This window comes from Pyrgilauda ruficollis, unplaced genomic scaffold (assembly GCF_017590135.1).
Source record: "Pyrgilauda ruficollis isolate IOZ18807 unplaced genomic scaffold, ASM1759013v1 scaffold16, whole genome shotgun sequence".
Classification (NCBI taxonomy): domain Eukaryota; kingdom Metazoa; phylum Chordata; class Aves; order Passeriformes; family Passeridae; genus Pyrgilauda; species Pyrgilauda ruficollis.
In genome coordinates, this window is record NW_024514764.1 from 4,701,790 (window position 1) to 4,721,300 (window position 19,511).

At 44.8% G+C, this 19,511-nt stretch overlaps 1 protein-coding gene across 1 annotated transcript in view; it reads right to left on the minus strand.

Moving 5' to 3' along the window:
* Window positions 1-2,108, minus strand: part of FAM20C (FAM20C golgi associated secretory pathway kinase) — a 57,557-nt gene extending 55,449 nt beyond the window's left edge. Inside the window, 2 exon segments of the mRNA XM_041462768.1 lie at window positions 323-514; window positions 516-2,108. Coding sequence (XP_041318702.1) covers window positions 323-514; window positions 516-769 — 446 coding nt within the window. The 5' untranslated portion in view covers window positions 770-2,108.
* Window positions 2,109-19,511: the final 17,403 nt, after the last annotated feature.

A 19,511-nucleotide genomic window follows, 5' to 3' on the forward strand; every position in this document is an offset into this window, starting at 1 on the left:
CTCGCTGCGAGCTCACCCTCTTCCTCACACCGTTCTTCTGGCAGCATCCTCGTCGGCTGCAGCTGGAGATGGGGCAGACCGACCCCTCGGCCTCAGCGCTCAGCCTTCCCGTGTTTATTCTGTATTTCAGGGCATTTATTTTCCAAAGGAACATTACCGAGCGAGCCTGTGAATGGCTGCTCTTTTTCCCGGTGACCCCGAAACGCTCTGTTCACCCCTCTGCCCACTTCCACCCTAAAGCCACTTCCACCCTAAACCCCGCGTTCCCCACCGAAGAGCAGCGACCCTGGGCGCACGCCACGTCCCCCGCGGTCCCACTCACCACTCGGGCTGCTCGGCCGCCCGCGGGTTGAACCTGATGTCGCTGTTGACATTGAAGAGGAGGTCGCCGTCGGCCAGCGGGGGCAGGGCGTTGCGGTACAGCGGGTGCTCGAAGAGCGCGGCCAGCGGGGCGGCGTTGCCGGCGGGGGGCGGCGGGCGCGGCGCCCCGGGGCCGATCAAGCGCCGCGCCCTCCCNCTGCGACGAGAGGTTGGAGGCCGGCTCGGCGCTGAAGTCCTGCAGGATCCGCAGCGTGTGCTTGCTGGGCCAGCGCGGAGCGGCGGCGCGGGGCGGCGCGGCGGCGGGCTGCGGGCAGGAGCAGCCCGGGCGGCCCTCGGGGCCCCGGCGCTCCAGGCGCGGCAGCAGGTCGATCATGATGTGCATGGTGCAGGCGACGAGGAACACCATCAGGATCAGCACCCGGAACTTGCGGACCAGGAGCATTTTCATGGCCGGAGCGGCTGATGAATTACCGGGGGAGGGGGAAGGAGGGGAGGCGGCGGACAGAGCCCGGGCGGGCGCGGGGCTGCCGGGCCCCCCCCGGGGCTCCGGCGTGCTCCTCTCGGGTCGGGAAGCGAGAGATCAAGTCAATAAAGTTACCTCCATAGGCGCCGGGAAATAAACAGGCTAAACCCGATAGGTCCTCATGTCTCAGTATCATCAAGAACTTGGGAGGGGGAGGGAAAAAAAAATAAAAGGGAAAAAAAAATTTAAAAAGAGAAAAAAAAAGGAGCTCCGGACCGAGCTTTTAAAATCAACAGGAAAACAATGCCAGCGGCATGGTAATATAGAAAGCCATCTGTTCACGATTTCTCCCTCTTTTTATTACAGAGATCACAACAAACAGGGAAAACTGGCTCTTGGAAAGAAACCGGCATCAGACACAGGCGCTGATTAAATAAAATTAAAAAAAAAAATGGGGAGGAGGAGGGGGAAAATAAAAATATTAAGAAAACCTGTGCAGAAAGACGACAGAAGAAAAAAAATCATCCATAATATTTGGCTGTGCTGGAAACGCTGACTCCTTTCCCTTGGATTTGAGCAGTGATGCAGCAGAAGCGCTCCCCGCTCGCTCTTGCTCCCTCTCTTCTCTCAGACTCTTTAAGAACATTGGCTGGAAAATCATTTTCTTAGAGCGGTTCCCGTTTCTTCATCCATCGCGTCCAGTGCTTGGGAGAGATTAGTAAGTTAACTGAGATCGAGTCTGGGTGGCTGCTGTATCCGAGCTGGGCTTGTGCTTTGGCTTGGGTTGTTTTTTTTTGGCTGCAAAACTGTCTGATGGCACAACTGCAACATAAAGGTTAAATATGGCACAGAAAAAAAAAAAAAAAGAGGGGAGAGAAGGAAGGATTAGAGGAAAGAAACTAATATAAATCAGTAGAGGTTCTTTTTAGCGAAGAGGTCTTTGATCTCTGCTGGGTCTTACAGATCTTTCTTTTAAAGAGAGAATGGAAGAGAGAAGGGGGAGAGAAGGAAAAGGGGGGAGAGATCTTTGGCAGGTGCAGAGTGAAAACCTCTTTCAGCTACACTGAATTCTGGAGACTGGTTGGACTAGTAGCTCTGCAGCTCCAGCTTTCAGTGGGTGTGTTAAATATTATGAGCGAGCCATGATTCCTGCCTTCCTCACGTCATAGTTAGGAGATTGGCTAAATAAACGCTACAGTGATAGTAACAGGAAAACCTCAACCAAAAGAGGGTTTTTTTCCCTCCTCTCCTCCCTCCTTCCCACCCCCCTCCCTTTTCATTCTACTGCAGCTCCAACTGGGGCAAGGAGAGGGCGTCTGTTCCACAAAGGTTTGGGGAAAAAAAAAAATATATAAAGGGGAAAGACGGAGAAGCGGTAGAGGAGAGAGGAATCTGCAGGAACAGCAGCGCGGTGAGTGCCCGGGCTGGGATCGCTTCTGCTCCGTCACCGCCCGGGCTGGCAAGTGGCGCATTGCCCCCCGCCCGGCAAGGTCAGCCCGGGGAGCCGCGGCTCCGCTTCCCCCGGGAGCACCTTTCTGTCTAATCCGACATCCCTCGGGCTGTGGAAACCGGCAGCGTGCTGCCCTCCCTCCTGCTGGTTCCGTGTCTGGTGGCTCAGTGGGCTGATGGAAGTGGTGGCCGTGGGGCCAGCACAGCCCCGAGAGCGCTGCTGGCAGTTGTCCCAGAGTGAGGGCACTCTGGAGGAAGGAACAAGCTGTTCCTGGTTCTTCAGGTGATCAGGCAGGATGCTGAGAACTGGCAGAATCAGGCAGGAACTCAGATTTCTGTCTTTGGCCAGCGTTGCCCTGGATTCTGTGGTCCATAGCAGGGCTCCAACAGCTGTTGAGTTGGGCTGTAGGAGGACTGAGAAAGATGAAGTGCTTACCCTGACCCACCACCACCTTTCCACAGAACCATCTCAGTGCTGAATGTGGCAGTCCATTTTTCCCTGCATTAAACCACATCAAAGTATTTCTTTTCCTCAAAAAATCTTTCCTCACCCACCCAGCCCCATCCAGCACTGTTCCCTTGCTGGCACTCCTGCAGAGCCCCGTGCCTTGCACTCCTCTGAAGCACATCCATGCCATGTTAAGAGTGTCACCACCATGTTTTGCACAAGGGAAATCACTGACTTTCCAGGAGGAAAAAACAGATTGATGAACCAAAAAAAAAAACAAAAAACAAAAAACAAAAAAAAAAAAAAAACAAACCCAAAAAAACAACCTAAGAGTTGTCCATGATCCCATGGACTGCTCTGTACCTTTGTGCAGAGACAAAACTCGCTGTCCTAGAGAGACCTTGTGGTCCCAGGGTTCAGAGGTAGAACTGGATTCTTCAAGAACAGGTGTAGTTAGTCACAGAAAAACATTTTGCTACAGAACCAGAAGCAAGGCTTTCTATCTTTTCCCAACTTTTTTCACCAAGATCAGCTTGGACAAAGGCTGTCTGGACAATTGACTACATGGCTGATGGAGGAGGGCAGCAGAAGGCAGTGAGGGGTGTGTGCAGGGTACCTGGTTCTCTGTGTATCACTGAAGTTCCACTCTACTGTGGTTTTTTAAGGAGTTCTGGGGGAGCTGTTTGTAGCACTTCAAGTGAGAATAGATAAAATAACACATTATTTCCTTTAGCAAGGCACAGTAGAATTTGTGGGTTGCAAATTTTGGCTGCATTTTCTTAGTGTTGGTCCTACTAAAACTAAGGCCTATGGTGTTAGATTGAGGGTGAAACTGAACAGGTGCGAGGAGAAAATTGTAAATTTTTAAAATGAGTTTTTTAAGTTAAGGTTGTTTGAATTTACTTTACAGTAAAAGAACATTGTGTCAAACATGTTGTAACTCCATGTGTAAAAGCTGTATAATGAAAGGAAAACTAGCTTTGAAATATAATGCAAGCAACTAGTTGTAGTTAATTACATGACTTTCAAGAGGTGAAAATGACAATACTGTGAAAAAGTAACTAATTCCTCTAAACAACATGTTTTTGTTTTCATCAGTGTGACCTTTAGTGCATATTGGCTATTTAGTTAAGTATGGTTTCATCTAAATTGTGTCTGCCTGTAAACTGAATCTCCCTGTCTTCTACAAGCTCTTTATTCCTTGAGCCTTTTCAACACTTGAGTTTTATCTCAGGATGTGAGATTGGTAGATGTTACTGTATTCTCTTCTGTAACTGACCTTTGTGGACCAAAGTACCACAGAGATGTGAATAAAAGAGTAAAAGAGCTTATGTCTCTGCATTTGTTTCTCAACTTCAGTATCTAGAAATGCCTTCAGCCACTGACTGGTCATCTGTGAAATGAGATGCACTGGCCAGTTGGTGAACTCGGGCAGAGAGTGAACCTGTAGCTTTGCTTTGGACGATGGGAAATGCATCGTTCCTTGTTTCCTGAGCCTTTCTTCCCCTGTGCTGGAGGCTGGTGATGATCAGTACCAGCAGTGTGTTACAGCCCCTCTGTGCCTCTCAGCTGTGCTGACTGGTGAAGCCCAGGGAATGAAGCCAGAGCTCAGCTGGCTCTTCTCAAATCCCTGTGGGCCACCCTGTAGCCCATCACACCAGGAGGATGCCAGCTCTGTTTTCTTATGGACCTTTCCCATGAGCAGGTGAAAGAGCAGAGCCCTGCTCCTGTCCTGGAGCCACTGTGCCCTCTCACCTCTGTAAATCATCTGTTTGGGAACACAAAATTAGTGCCAACCTCACATTTGCATTCTGTGGGGCTGGCAGAGAGCCTGATGTTCTGGCCAGGGGGATGGGAATGGAAGGACCTGCTGGGTCAGGAGGGCTGAGGTGGCTGTGCTCAGGAAGCCATGGGTTGTTGGTGTGTGAAACCACTGGGAGAAGTCAGGAGAGGGCTGCAGGTCAGGATAGCCTGGAAATTGGGTGGCAGGTGGCAGGCAGACCCAGGGACCCATGCTAAGGTATTCCAAGGCTGGTGCAGCTTCCCAGGACATTGCTGGCCATGGGCAAGTGTGAGCTTGTTGCAGGAGAGTTTGTGCTTGTGCTGGGATCTGGGGGTTCAGTGATCCACCCCTGCTAGGGAAGGGTTCCCTTTTTCTGCTGCAAGGGAAGAAACAGGGATTTGTGTCCAGCCAGCTGGATTTCAGCCCTACATCCCTGCCCATGTACTGTGAGGCCCTGGCCCCTTCCCCTCCAGTGCAAGTGCAATGTCTGCGTGCAAGTTACCTCCTCTGGCTTCAAATATTTGCCTTCAAGACTTGATAAAACCCCCAAAATTTTTGGTAACTGCTGATTATTGTTCAAACAGGCTTTTAAGTACCAAACTTGTGTGCATAGAGCCACAGGGTCTTTGTAGACATGCCTGATTTGGGCAGCTGTTAGTTAGAAGTAGAAGATAGTTGTTTATAATTTAATTTTCCAAGTTAACTTAGTCTTAGTAAGGAATATTTAAATATTTCTCCTTCACTAAACTCTACATCTTCATATGGAATTCCAGTATGTGGCAAAGAGCTTTCTATTTCTGCTGTGCTGTGTGTTGGACCAGCATTACCCCTGTAATTGCTGGCATTATGTAAACATGAAAATAATAAGTTCCTAATGGAATATTATGACATCAATAAGTCATTGCATACAGCTCATTTCAATAATATAAATGAAATCAAGTCATTCACATCAACTCTTTATTTTATTTTTGGTCATTGAATTAAAATCTTTCCTCTCTTATTGAAGTACTTGAATGTTATTGGGAATTTCACATTGAATTGCTACAATCACAAGCCAGGATTGCTTTGGAGCTAACAGGCTTTTTAATTTGCTATTACAAATAGGCATTCAGCACTTCTTTGCATGTTCTACCTTTACTTTTATTTAATAATACAATCAAGAATTCAGGAGGGGTTACTGTTGTATATCCTGACATTTCTTCATTGTTTTGTGCATGAGTTAATACCTTATCTGCTGCTGAAATCTGGGTAGATGTTTATTTTGCCCATTTTTGTCTGCCTGCCTGGCTGAGCAGCGACAATGGTCAGTGTACGTGATAGTGTATTCAGGTAAATAAATGAAGCATGGTTTTGGGTGAGTAAATATACCCAGCTATTATTTTCTGCTATAACGGTTTACAGCCTTCTGATGTAAAGCCTGAATGCAGCAGGGCAAGCTGTAAGTCAGGCCTGATTGCACATTTTGAATCAGTGTAATATTTTTATTGTTACTTCTAATGGCAAAATGGATTTTCCTTCCTGAGAGCCTCTGTCTGTGATGCTGGGAGTCCTGAGGGCATCACATGCCTTGCCTGGCCCCTGTGGCCTTGCTGCCCAGGGTGCTCTTCCTGCTCTCCCTCTCCTTCCTCCCTCTGAAGATTCATGTGCTGACCTAATTTATTGGTGCTTTGCCTTATAAACACAGATTACACTGGCACTCTGATGGGTACTGCATATTAACCTCCCACACTGCCAAAATCACTTTTATTGCTGAGGAATACACTTGGTACTGAACAGGAGGTGATTCCATAAGCTTGATTTCACTGTCAGCTTTTCCTGTGTATGAAGAATCAGCAACACACATTTCAAGTGGTGTGCTGATATTTTTTTCAATAATGCATACAAATGTTCTTTTGGCTGCCTTGGGGTCCAGGGTTTTGTTAGGTGTTTGGTATTTTTTTTTAAATGAATCTCGACCAAATCTCCACTCCCAAATCATAGAGGCCGGGTGGTCACTTGCTCCTTCCCATGGTGGCTTTGCTAAGGTTGCCTGAAGGGACACTGAGCTGCAAGCTGGAGCTCAATAGAGCTGAAAGGAGGGACTGGTCCTGACAGATCCTCAGGGCAAAGGGGGCTCTGTGTGGAAATGTATCACCAGCCTCACCTGATTCCAGAAAGCCAAAGCTTCCAGCTCCAGCCTTTTGCTTTTGAGTGTTCCCATTCTTTAATTTGGGATACGATATTCTGGATGATCTAACCCCCCAGGGATTTCTTGATTAACCTGCTGAAAGCACTGAGCTGGTTATTCTATCAAGGCAGTGGAACAGGAGGATTTTTTCTCCTGCCTGTTTGTTACTCCTCAGCTGTTGCTGCTGCAGATCAAGGGCTGGCTCCTCAGCTGGTATCAGCTGGCCCTGGTTTCAATGAAATGCCATCTAATTATATCAGCTGAGGATCTGGGCCACAATGCTTAATTCTTCCACTGTTTGGAACAAAGAGCTTCCTGGCCATGCAAGAACAAAATTCTTGTTGTTGCTGGAGTGATTGGGTTGGGCCTGTGGAGGGATCACATTTGCTGCAGGCGTTCAAGTGCAGTAGTGATCCTGCATACAGCTACATTACGGAGGGGCTGAGAAATTGCCTTCCTGAGTGGTAGGATGTTATAAAGAAAATTAGTTGTTAGGAGGTTGTGTTCGTATCTAAAAATTATCCCTGAGACCAAGTCAAAACAAATTATCTTGATGTGCATGACATAAGAGCATGCACTGCTTGAGTTATCATAATTTCATCTTCTTATAGTAATTAATTCCTCTAAAATAATTGTGATCAAATAGCCTGTGTTCCTTGTGGACTTTATGAGTTAGTGCATGAATCTTTGTAAAGCATAGGAAACATGGCTTGCTAAATTACACATAAAATAATTTTGCAGTTTCAGTGAAATTGAGGAAGCTACCTGATTTATGCCAGGAAAAAAATGCAGACTGATGCTAAAACAAGCTACACATGCACACAGAAAGCTTCTGCCTACTGCAGTGTGCAGTCACACATGGACCCGTTTGAGTCCATACAGAACTATGAACAGTTTAATTGTATATTGAAGAATCTCTTCTGGGAATTATTTTTTTTTTAGTCTAATTTTGTTTTGTATGGATGTTTTGACACCTCAACTTGAGCTTTTTTCCTCTTGGATGGCTAATTTTTCAATCAGATCGTTAAAAAAAACCAAAACCCTGAGAAACTGAGAGCAAACCACAAGATATTTTAAGCATGTGACAGCCTGAAATAGAAATTAAAATACTAATAGAAACCCTCATGGGAAAGTCTTACAACTAGGCAGTGTATCCTAATAGGCTGTGAATTACTGTGCCCCTGGGAGACACCAGGATTCTCCCCAACTTGGATGCTCCTTGCCACTGTGATTCTGAGAAGTTACTTCAGTTCTGTCTCCTCTGATGGGAAGGATGCCCTGGAGCATTTTGAGATCTATTAATAAAAGCCAGCACAGGAGGGAAATGGTGGTGTTTTAGGTCTTGCTTCTTTGGCAAATAATTCATACTCCCGACTTTTACCCCATGAGAAATTTGGAATCCTAAAAACATCCTTTATAGGAAGGTCTGAAACACTGGGCCTCGGGGTGAGTCCTTGGGTCATGAAAGCCCTTAAACTTGGCAGTGTCCTTATTTCTTGGCTGGGTGGGAGCTTCATTTCTGATGAATCTCTCCTTGCCCCCTTCTGCCAGGGCGCTCCCCTGCTGCTCTAACCCTGCTGAGGCAGCTGCTCCAGTGCCAGGTGTGCAGTTCCTGCTGCACAGCCCTGAGCTCAGAATTAACCCATTCTAGGCCGAATTAGGATGGGGCCAGGGCTGGCTCAGCCTCGATGGAGATGTGGGGAGTCTGTTGTTATCTTGCCAAGGGAGGTGGTTGTGTCTTGGGGTCTCTCTCTCTTCCCATCAGCAGGATGGGTTTCCTGAACTGTTTCACTGTCAGTGATTTCTGCTCTTCTAGTGTTAACCTGGTTTTTTTTTTTTTCCCCAAGGGCTTTTTTTTAATACTGTCTCACTTTCTGGATTGTTCTTTTTGATATGTTGCAATAGTAACTTTTAGCAATTAGATCTGGCTATTTTGCATTTGCTGATGAAGGTTGGAGGTGTGTAAAGCAGCTGTGCTGTTATGGGAGAGGAATGATCCATGAGTTTGGGAATATGTCAGGGTGCTGGGGGCAAGTTTGTTTTCTGTATCCATTTCTTCCTGTCAGGCCTTGGGCTTCCCCAAGGCATGGGTCCAAAACCAGAGACAACTGAGACAATTTAGGTGCCTGAGCTGGAGGCATAATTGCCATAGACTCCCTTGTAAATCACACCTAATTGCCTTTGGGTTTGTCATTTATTTGAGAGACCAACATGGTTTTCCACATATAGGTTGGAGTAATAAGATTTGATTTATCTGCTCTGCCTCTTCAGAGAGGGGTGCTTTGGGGCAGGGTGTCTTCTGTGTTCTGAGTTTGTACAGAGCCTACACCAAGTGAGCTGTGTCCTCAGGTGAAATCCAGGCTGGAAAGAGGGTGGGGACCATATCCATGCACAGCACCTGTAATCCAGTGGCAAAAGGAGTTACTCACTTACCTTCACTGCTGGAAGATAAAACTCCAGGTAGTTGCCAAGAAATGTGTCAAGGTTATGGCTCTCAGGTGGGCTGGAAACACGAATGTCAGACATGCAAAGTGAAAGTGGCTTCCAGTGCAGGCTTTGTCCTTGTTGGGTTCTTTGAAGATTGAGGTAACTTAAAGAGAAAGGGAGGGGAAAAAAGGTTTCCATGGAAATTTTTGAAGCCAGAGGAGTGAATATTGGTGCTCCCTTTGTTCTGTGTTCTTCACAGCTGATAGAAGTCACAGTGTAAATGGACTTAACTGCTGAGTGACCTTTGACAAAGCCAGATAGGAAGTCTTTGTTGTTGTTGTCAGTGATTGTAATTTCCTTTTTTTTCCATGGTAAGAAGTCTTTTTCAGTGTGGTGATTCACTAGTTTTAACTGAAACTTTGAGACAGAGACATGGTGACAAGATAGTGATTGCAGTGAGTAACAAGGCTCAGTCAATTATTGACCAGTCCATCTCAGCACCTTTGTTTTCCTTGCTGACAAAATATCACAACCTTTATACAAAGAGCTGAGCCGGCAGGAACCCAGCATTGCTCATTCTGGATGTCACTGTGAGAAATGAACATTTGCTTGTTATAAAGTGAATTGAATTCTCTCCTTGCAAAGTTTCTTCCCATTATCTTTTGGATTAGTGCTCTGTACATGGCTGTCTGCTCTGATTTCTGTCCTTTCTCATAGGAAAACATGCAGAAGAGGTAAAAGCCAATGCAGTGGCTGTTTTCTGAAATATTTTACAAGACACCCTAGCACAGCCAGCTAGAGCAGGGCTAGGATGGCCCAGATCTCATCTGGAACCCTTCAGACATGACTGCCATACCCACAAATGCTGATGTGCTGACTGATATTTGTGAATCCTCCTTCAGGAGCCATATCTCCTATTGGTACTGGAGCTGATCATTCCAACAGCACATGGGCTTTGCAGTGACAGTGGCTGCAAAGCTCTGCTGTGCTCATACTTTGTGGTGTAAAGGTGTGCAGCTCCTTTTCTCTTTTCCAGCTCTTTTCAAATAGAGGTTGTGCCATTCTTGCAGGCTAGCCAGGCCACAGGGATGGGACTTTTTATGCATTTTGCATAGTCGTTTCTCCATTCAGCACTGGTGTAGCTCTGAGGAAGGGTTCATGCTTGAGATCCCTGAAGGGGTAGTGCCATGGCTCAAAGCTTTTTGCCTTGATGTGATGGGAAGAGCCTTTTTCAGTTAGCTCTGATTCCCTCAGCTTGAGGTGAGCCAGCAAAACCTGCCTGGCCTCCTTGCTAGCTCACTGAAATCAACAGAAATTTGGTATTCAAGGGCTGAACAGATTGAAGCGAAAGGCTGGTGAAGCCCTTGCACATGATTCCATCACCAGGAGCAGAGGAGCTGCTCAGCTCATAGTGAATAACACCATAAATGTGAGCAGACTTCCCTCCCAACTCACTAATGATCACCACTTTGCTGGACTAAGTTCTGCAAGACAGAAATAAATGATATTGGAGACCTTCATGTAAGGTCACAGGTGTGTTTTGCTTGTTATCCATAGGGCCCACTTTAGAATTCCAGTCTACAAATATAGTTGAGGTGGGCAAGTCAAGTCCTAGGGGTAAAAACGTGAAAATTTAATTTAGTAGTTACAGTGTGCAGTGATGCAATAAGGTTCCTGGCATCTGATTGCTTCTGTCCCACAGATAACAAACAAGCCAGCAAGAAAAATAAAAGTTGCATGAAGAGCAAAGTTGCAGTGATTCAAAAATGCATCAAAGACAGCACATTGAAACTGGCAGAGTTTACAAAAAAGCTTTTGAAAAAAACCCAAAAGTTAAAAGGATAAAGATCAAAGGAAGAATGAAAGGAAATACGGACAAATAAATTAGAGAACAAAATTATGAAGGAAAAGAGCAAAATGTCTTATACAGGAGGACTGAAAATGAAGGACAGAAAAATAATGAAAGAAGGGAATAACAAACGGTGAGAGCAGCTTTGAGAACCATTTGTGTGGGTGTTCGTAGTGCAATACGAGCACTTCCTTTATAATTTTGATTTTCTTTTCTTTTATTGTTTCTCAACCCAGAAAAGATAATTATAAGTTCCTTCTAATAATAATTACAGGTAGGCTGTGCCTCCTGCCTCTAGGATCTCTCAGAAATAGCGCTGTGGGTAGCCCAGACCTGCTTGGAGGCTTTGCTGTGTGCCCCTGGCAGAAGTGGGTGGGGGTTGCAGATGGCAAAGGGCAGAGCACTGGAAAGTGCTGGAGTTTGGGCAGGACTTTGGGGGTGTTCCTGACAGTTGGGTGAAGGATGGGGAGGAGTCTTTGATGGAGGTCTGACAATGTGTGACTGGTCCCATCTGCTGCCTACGGAGCGGCGCAGAGGAGCATGAAGTACTTCTGCAGTACACAGGGTCCTTTCTGCACCAAGGAAGATGACATTTTCCAGAGTCTTGTCATGTAGCTGTTAGCTGCAAACTCCATGTGGAGGTCAGCACATAAATTAGGGTCAGAAGGTCCCCATGTGCTCCCCTGAACTGGTGCTCAGGGCACAGCAGCCCTGGGTGAGGGCTGAGGCTGCTCTGGGGTTGTAGCAGATGCCCAAGCACACTTCAGGGTGATCCCATTACGGAGGCAGCACAAAAGTCACAGAGCTTAATCATCCTATTTTCCACCTGTTTGATATTACAAACCTGTGGCAAAATGGGAGTGAAGTGGCCATTGTATCTCATGGGTCCAGCTAGACCCAAACCATTTCCCTTGCAAAGGAGCCTTCCCCTCCACTTGATCTGGCATTTTGGTTTATCCACAGAAGGGAGACGTTGACATTGCTGCAAAACAGTTCAGAGTTCAGTTTTATTTGCACTAAAATACAAATAGTCTGTGGTGAATTGATCCTAGATGGACACCAGGTACCCGCCAAAACTGCTCTATCAGCTGGACAGGGGAGGCAAAATATAACAAAAGGCTTGAGGGCTGAGATAAGGGCAGGGACAGATTAATCAACAATTACTGTTACAGGCAAAGGAGTCTCAGTTTGGGTAATTTTTTCCCAGTCAAATCAGAGGAGGATAATGAGAAATGAAATAAAATCTTAAAAATGTCTTATTTTGGTTCCTTTTTTCCCAGACTCAACTTCACTTGTGTTTTCTCTACCTGCTGCCCCCAAAGCGGCACAGGGGCACAGGGAATGATCCTTCCCCACAGACTGCAGGCAAATCTCTGCTCTGACATTTGGAGCACCCCTTTCCCTCCCTCACTGACCTGGGTGTCTGCAGGGTTGTTGCTCTTGTGTGGCCTCTTCTCTCCTGGCTGCAGCTGTGAGGTTTTTGGGGTTATTCCTGTTCTTGAGCAGGGATCTCAGAGATGCAGGGATCCCTGTTGCTGATGGGCTCTGTGGCAGGTCCCTCTTGGAGCTGCCATTGGCTCCACGGGGCACAGGGGAAGCTTCTGGCAGCTTCTCACTGAAGCCAGCCCTGGAGCCCCCCCATCTACCCAAACCTTGCCATGCAAAATGAAAATATAACCCTGCCCCAGAGGGAAATGTTGGCAGTTTGTATGCCCTGGAGCCTCTTTTTCCACCATTAAATTTATTGAGGCCGTGTTCTGGTGCAGCTGCTCGTCTGCTCCTGCCGTGGCAGCAGGAAATGGGGGAAGACAGCAAATGTGCTCCTGGCTGTACCCCACAGGATGTGCCATCTGAAGGAATTTTGTTCTTCACTTGCTGGCACCTGACAGCCAGGAAGGGCTGAGGAACACACTGCAGTAAAGAAGAGTGAGGAGAGAAAAAAGGACTGAGCCTTAAAGAGGTGAGAGACGCAGGAGTGGCAGTCACTGCTGAAGTCTTTTAACAGAAAATCATTTTCCCCTTTTCTTTGCTCTCCAGACCCCAGCGTTCAGAGGGCAGGGGCAACTCTGACTGCTGCCAGCTGGGTCCTCCAGAGATGCCATTCTTTCAGCTTGGGCAGGCTAATGCCAATAGTGGGAAAATACCCTGGATGCTGAATATTCACATTTGCATTCTTGAAACCCAAGCTGAACTTTTATTTAGTCTGAGTCATGATTCAAAAAATAAAATATGCACGGATCACAGTTGTGAAGAAAAGCAGCAGAAATGGCTTTTTGGCACAAACATATGCAAGCCATATTTCTCTAGAAGTAATTTCCCATGGAAATTTAACCTCTGAAGGACACTGAAGTTAAATTAAACTGTAGGTTTTGTAACATAAGATGCTATTGTCAGTCTGGCAAGTCTGGCAGCCATGGAGGAGTAACACAGTATGAAAGAAATGGTACACCCGTATTTAGAGCTAAAAACAAGGAGCTTTTCCCAGAGTCTGCATTAATGTTGCCATCTCTTTGTTACTATGGCCATGTCATTTAATCTCATTGCATCATCTGAAAATGGCTGTGAAATTATTACCATATGTAGCCAGCACATAAGGGCCAGGGGAATAAATCACAGGGAGAGAAGATCACATTGTCCTTAAAGAGGAGAACTTTGGGAATGAAGTGACTTGAACTGATGGGCAAGTGGGCACGTGGTGAGTGCTTGCCCTGCTTGAGGTGAGGGGAGCCAGTGGCATCTCTGTGGTGATCAGCACAGGAGGTAGACGAGCCCTGTGGCTGCCCCAGTTGCTGCCAGCTCCATCGTGGTGATGGTCTGGGACCTGTGACTGCTGGGGGCTGGCTGTGCTGGGCTAGCCTGGCCAGCCAGATGTGCCTCTGCTAATAATAACAGGAATTGCCCTACGAGCAAAGCTCCATCTGGGTCACTTGTGTAAGCTCGAGGTATCAGCTCCTCTCCTCCAGGACAGGTTATGTAATCGCAGCAGAAATCAAATACACAATTTGGATTTCACCTTTTTCTGAACATCTGGCTGTTCACATTTTGGGCCTGCTGATTTCATAGGGATCCTGGTTAGAAAAAGGTTTTCTGTGCATGCAAGAATAGACAAAATAAATACTGAAAGGCTGCCCAGACTGTGACCTTGGAATTAATTTTCAAATTTGAGTGAATGTCTTTATATTTTCTCCACTCAAAGTTTCGATAAGAGCGGTGCTGTGGTGTGTGACCTCTCTAGCCCTAACTCGGTGCTTATTTGAAAGTGTTCCTCTTTTCTCTAATGCTGCATTACTGCCTTTGAAATCAGCAGAGAGAAGGACAGTGGATCCCTGCAATGAGATGTGACCTAAAGCTGGTGGCATCTACAAAGAGAGTCCAGTTGACTTCAGCAGGCTTTGGAGTGAGCTCCTAAAAGGCTGCTGCTGCCAGGGCACTCAGCGATGCCCTCCCAGTGTTTTAATTTCCTCCCTTTGCTGGTCTCAGATCGTGTGAACCTACTGACCTCTGGTGCATGCTGATCATCCTCTGTTTTTCACCAGGGAAGCAAAGCTTGGGACAAGTTTTGCTGGAGAATTGTCAGAGAAGTGATTGCAGCTTTTAATTTGCTTGACTTACTGGCTGAGGTCCACATTGGCAGAGCCTTCAGTAGCTCGTTATTGTTGGAGGCTTTTCTTGATGGGTGTTCTCTGCAGCTGTGCCGAAGGTATCTGCTACACCCTGAGCTGTGTGCCCAGCCTCGGGATCCTCTTCTCCAGTGAGCAAAGTCAGTGGGATTTTTTTGTCCCAGCAGCAGCATGTAAACATAAAAAAAGGTTTCACAGCCTTGTTCTTGATGGTTTTGAGTCCAGGACTTTGAGGAAATAAGATAAGTGCAATAGTCTGTTCCTTCAAAGTGCCCACAGCATTTTTAACTGTACTTCTGATCACTGTAGTAGATAATAAATACAATACATGCAACCATGCACATAAAACAGTGTTATTTTGTGCTTAGTCCATGTGTTTCATGTAGAAATCTGGATGATGGCCAGATCAGTAAATGACTCTCATTTTTAATGGAAATCAGAAACACAACAGATGTACTGTACACTGAAAAGAGCTAAAAATAGCTGTTTGCAATCTCTGTGCTTGCCTTTAAACAAAATACATGGTATAAAGCAGTGGTGGTTTAGCATATGGAGGCTTTAACATCCGATATTTCTGAGAGTTTGCCAGGTTTGTGCAGGGAGGTCTTGAAGTTAATGGCAAGTTTCACAGACAGGATTTCTGCTAACATCTTAACTCTCTCCATGGTCAAACCCTCTGGCTGCTGTGAAACTCTTTATGACCACTTGCATGTTGCAGTAAATTTGTGAAAAGATAGGGAAAGCCCAGTAGAAGTTGGTTCCTCTCCCTGCCCTAGTGGGGAGCTGGGTATTTTTATTTGGTTTTTTTCTGGATAAATTGAGATGTTAATTCTGGGTCATGCAGCAAAATATTTTTAATGTGGGTACCTCTTTCTTATGACTGGTGCCACTTCTTTCTCATTACAAATCAGAATAACTAGAGCAGCATTACATGGGGGATTGGCTGCACCTGGCAAAACTGGATTAATTCCAATGTGCTGCATAACTCCGACTGACTGCAGTCCTTGGGAGAAAAGGATTTGCCTTTAAGAGCTAAGTGCTGTCCCAATGTGTACATCTTCCAGTGTGCTTGGCCTCATTGCAGTTGTCAAAAGACTGGGGAGCCTTTATGTAAATCATTCTGATAATACACATTTGTAAGCTGGTGTAAAGAAAACATTTTCTTATGAATGTTATATGGTGGAGGATCTTCATCTCCACATCACACTTATGCTTTAATGCACAACAGCTTTTAGTAGTCTCCATGTCAGATGCTCTGTGTAGACTCAGAAATAAAGTCTTAGAGAGCAATTACTCAAACTATCTGAAAGGCTGATTTTTTTAAAAGAGGAATTTTACCTATTTCTGCTGACTTCCATACAGCACATTTTTGATTCAATATGTTTTTCTTGTTTAAAAAAGACCTTGTTTTCCCAGAGTGCTAAAAAAAGCCCTTTGAAACCCCATGAGACTATAGTGATGAGCTATGCTAGAGAAACCAATATTATATATTTCATCATTTGTCTGGTGTCCTTGCCAAACTTCTAATTTAGCAGCACACAGTAGTGCACCAAAGTGAGTCATGAATTCTTCAGTATAATTACCACGCAGTGCAAAACCAAGGCTACAGAAGTCTGAACCTTTTCCTGTCTGTCGTTTTTCCCTTCTACTCGCTTTTCAAATACCATATGCTGTGCAGGAAAGCTGTGCATTGCATCACAGCTTTAGCCCTGTTCTCAGCAGATATGATTAAAGGCTAAATTTTGAGTTAATAACTAAAAGTCCTTTTCCATGGGACAGTCACAAGAAAAAGAAGAAAAAGGTGTTTGATTTCTTTTACAGCTAAAATGTGGGGTTTTTTAGGGAAAACACTCTAGTAGAGACAGCCACTGTGGAGTTGTACAGTTTGATTTGAGATCTGAGTAAATGCTAAGAGAAGGTCTTGTTGACATTTTAAAATTAGTTTTTCCTTGAATTGATTTTTATGTCTTCATATTTGTCATTTTAGAAAGTGAGCCTTACATGTGAGGTAGTTGCAAAGGGCAACTGGAAACCTCGTGTGTTCATTCAGTGTTCATCCCCAGGAATAACCCAGCCCAGAAGTGTGCTGATGACTTGGTGTTATCAGTGAGATGTGAAGGTGTACCTGCAATCTAGAGTTTCAAAATTTGCTGCTGTATCCAAATTCATGTCCAGTTCAGTGTCTTCATTGAGGCTTACTAATTTTTACCTGTTTTATGTGTGTATACAAAAGGCTCACATTCTAAAAGGGCATCACAGAAGTCAAAGATTCCCAGAGTTGCTGACAGATAAAGTCTTTCTTCAGAAAGACCTGTTTCAGGATGGTTTTGAAATTTTGCATCATTCAAGTTGCTGCACCTGACTTACACATTCCTGCCTCCTTTTGAAAGTAAGAAAGAGCTTAGAAACTCAACACAATTTCTGCCATACTTGTGTTTCTTCAGACTGCAAGAAGATGAATCCTCTTTGCAAACTAAAATGTGTTGGTATGTTAAATATTATCTGTGTTTGAATTATTCCTGCCTCCCTGCCCGTGTTATGGGATGGTTTCAGCACAGGTTTTACCCGAGCACAGAGATGAGACAAACAGACCTGGGGGACTTTGCCTCCTTCAGCTGCTAGGAGGTTGGTGACTGTTCAGTTTTGTTTCTAGGTGTTATGAAAAGCTGTTTCCTGAGCAATTAACTGCAGAATTTTGCTTCCTGCAGAAGGAACAGGAAAATGTGGTTGCATTTCTGAAGGCACGGTTGCATTTCAGAGAGTTGTTACAGAAACACTGCCATTGCAAGGTTCAACTACGTAACCCTTCCCGCCTCCTTCTTAATATTTCTTTAGTATTTCTTACTATTTCCCTATTTTCTAGGGAAATTTGCCTTTCAGACCTAGGTCTGCTCATAAACTGTAGATTAAAGATGATTTTCTAATGGTGACTATGGAAAAATATAATGACAAAAGATGTTGCAAACTCCCTTTGAGTTTCTGGAAACTTCTTCCCATCCTTTCTAGTTGCTATTTTGTTTGATGTATCTTCTGTTTCTGCCTTGTGGCTCAGCCTTGCACTTGCTTCATGCTTGGATAAAAGCAGATTAGGCAAAGGCCTTGCTCATGTGAGTGGGGCTGTACAGATGCAGAGCACCCTCAGTTCACTGTCGCTGTACTCTGCCCACACTCCTCTCCCAGCTCTCAATCACCCCTTTTCAGTAATTGCATTAACTCAATGCAATAGTCTGACAAATTCCCAGATGTGTCATTTTTTTCCTTTTCATGACTGTTTTAAAGGAACACACTGTGGTGAGGAGTTAATTCTACATCCACTCTAAATTAGTTGTGTTGGTTCCCTTTTTTTCCTCCTCAAATGTTCTGCTTTAGAACTGCAAAGTAAGAGCTTAAATAGAGGTGAGACTATTGTGTCATTGTGGGCACAGTATTCCTTTTCTTGGCAGTTGAATAGTAAGTTGAATAGTAAGTTATAACTTACTATTCAACTGTAAGGAGGGGGATGGTTCAGGTTATGGAGGTTTTAGGCTTGCCTATTGTGTGATCTGCTCTCTTCAGCTGCTGCAGCATCAAAATATTTCTGCCAATTAATTTTTTTTTGTACTTCCATAGGTGCATGAAAAATTGCAAAAAAAGTAAGTAAAATCACTTTCTAAAAAATGTGCACAGCCTATTCTTGAATTTGTATCAGGAGCAGAAAATAGCAGGTGATAGAACACCCTTGGTATGAGAGACTACATAATTATGTAGTGTGCTCACTGGGACAGGTGAACAAATGGGGTGTTTTGATGAGAGTGTGCTGGATGGAAAACTTAGACAAGAGTTGCTGGGAAAGAGCTTATGCCAGAGATGAGGCATGGTGGATCAAATCCAACTTGAGGCACTGGGACAGCATGAACCAACCCTGTGCTACTCACTGTGATTAGAATAGCAGCCTGAGAGAGATGGGCTCAGTCTGAATGCTGCATTACTTTGATTTTTGTCAATTAAAGCCTGATGCAATTAGATGAAGCCCTTGCTCTGTGTACTTGACACTGCAAGATGCTGAGGAGGCTGGCCCTGATCCAGCAAAGCACTTAAATGATTCCATTAGTTTAAATGGCTCTACCTGTATGCTTAAAATTAAGCATGCACCAAAGTGCTTTGCTGGGTTGATGCCAGTGTGTGCAATGGGTGGCAAGATCAGATTTTTAGTGACCACCACCACAGCCTTTCTTTGGTTTTGCATGCAGGGGAACTCTAAGGTTTCCTTTTTTGCCTCTTTAGGTCAGCTGTCTAGCTTGTGATTTTGATAAAAATAAGTGGCAACACTACATAAATCACCCCCAAAAAGTGCTTCTCTCACAGAATTTTTACAATACACTCTATCAGAAATTGTCCAGCCAGAGTATTGCTAAACTGAGCCATTCCAGAGAGCAGCACTGAGCTGTTTGAGATAGTTAAATCCAGAGACCTGATGCCTTGTAACCAGTGAATGTTTTTTGGGAGCAGTTGAAAATGATTATTTGAAATGGCTGATGTTCTTGACAGAGGGAAGGCCACGTAGCCAGATGTCTAATGACATTCTTGGATTAAATGCAGCTATAGTCTGTGTATAATTGTGATAAAAGTATATCATAAAATGCTATAATTATAATCACGAGGTTTATATGACATTCTTAAAAAAGAATCCCTAGGCACTGTTAATTCAGAATTAAGCGCATCCACCATGTCTGCAAACTTAGAGGTCATACAGGGGCAAGACTGTATGGAGAAATTTGAGCTAAATTAAAGAAAATGAGCTTGGAAGAGAACTGAGGAGTTCACTTAGTTCATGTGCCTCTTTAAACCACCAACACCATCTACTCCCCAGTGTCCCTAAGCTATCTGTTTCAGGACATAACAGTCTTTACCATTAGAAAGTATTTCCTGATGTCTGAATTGAATTTCCCTAGCTGTAATTTTATCTCATTATTTCTTGTCTAACCTACCACGCACATGAAGGATA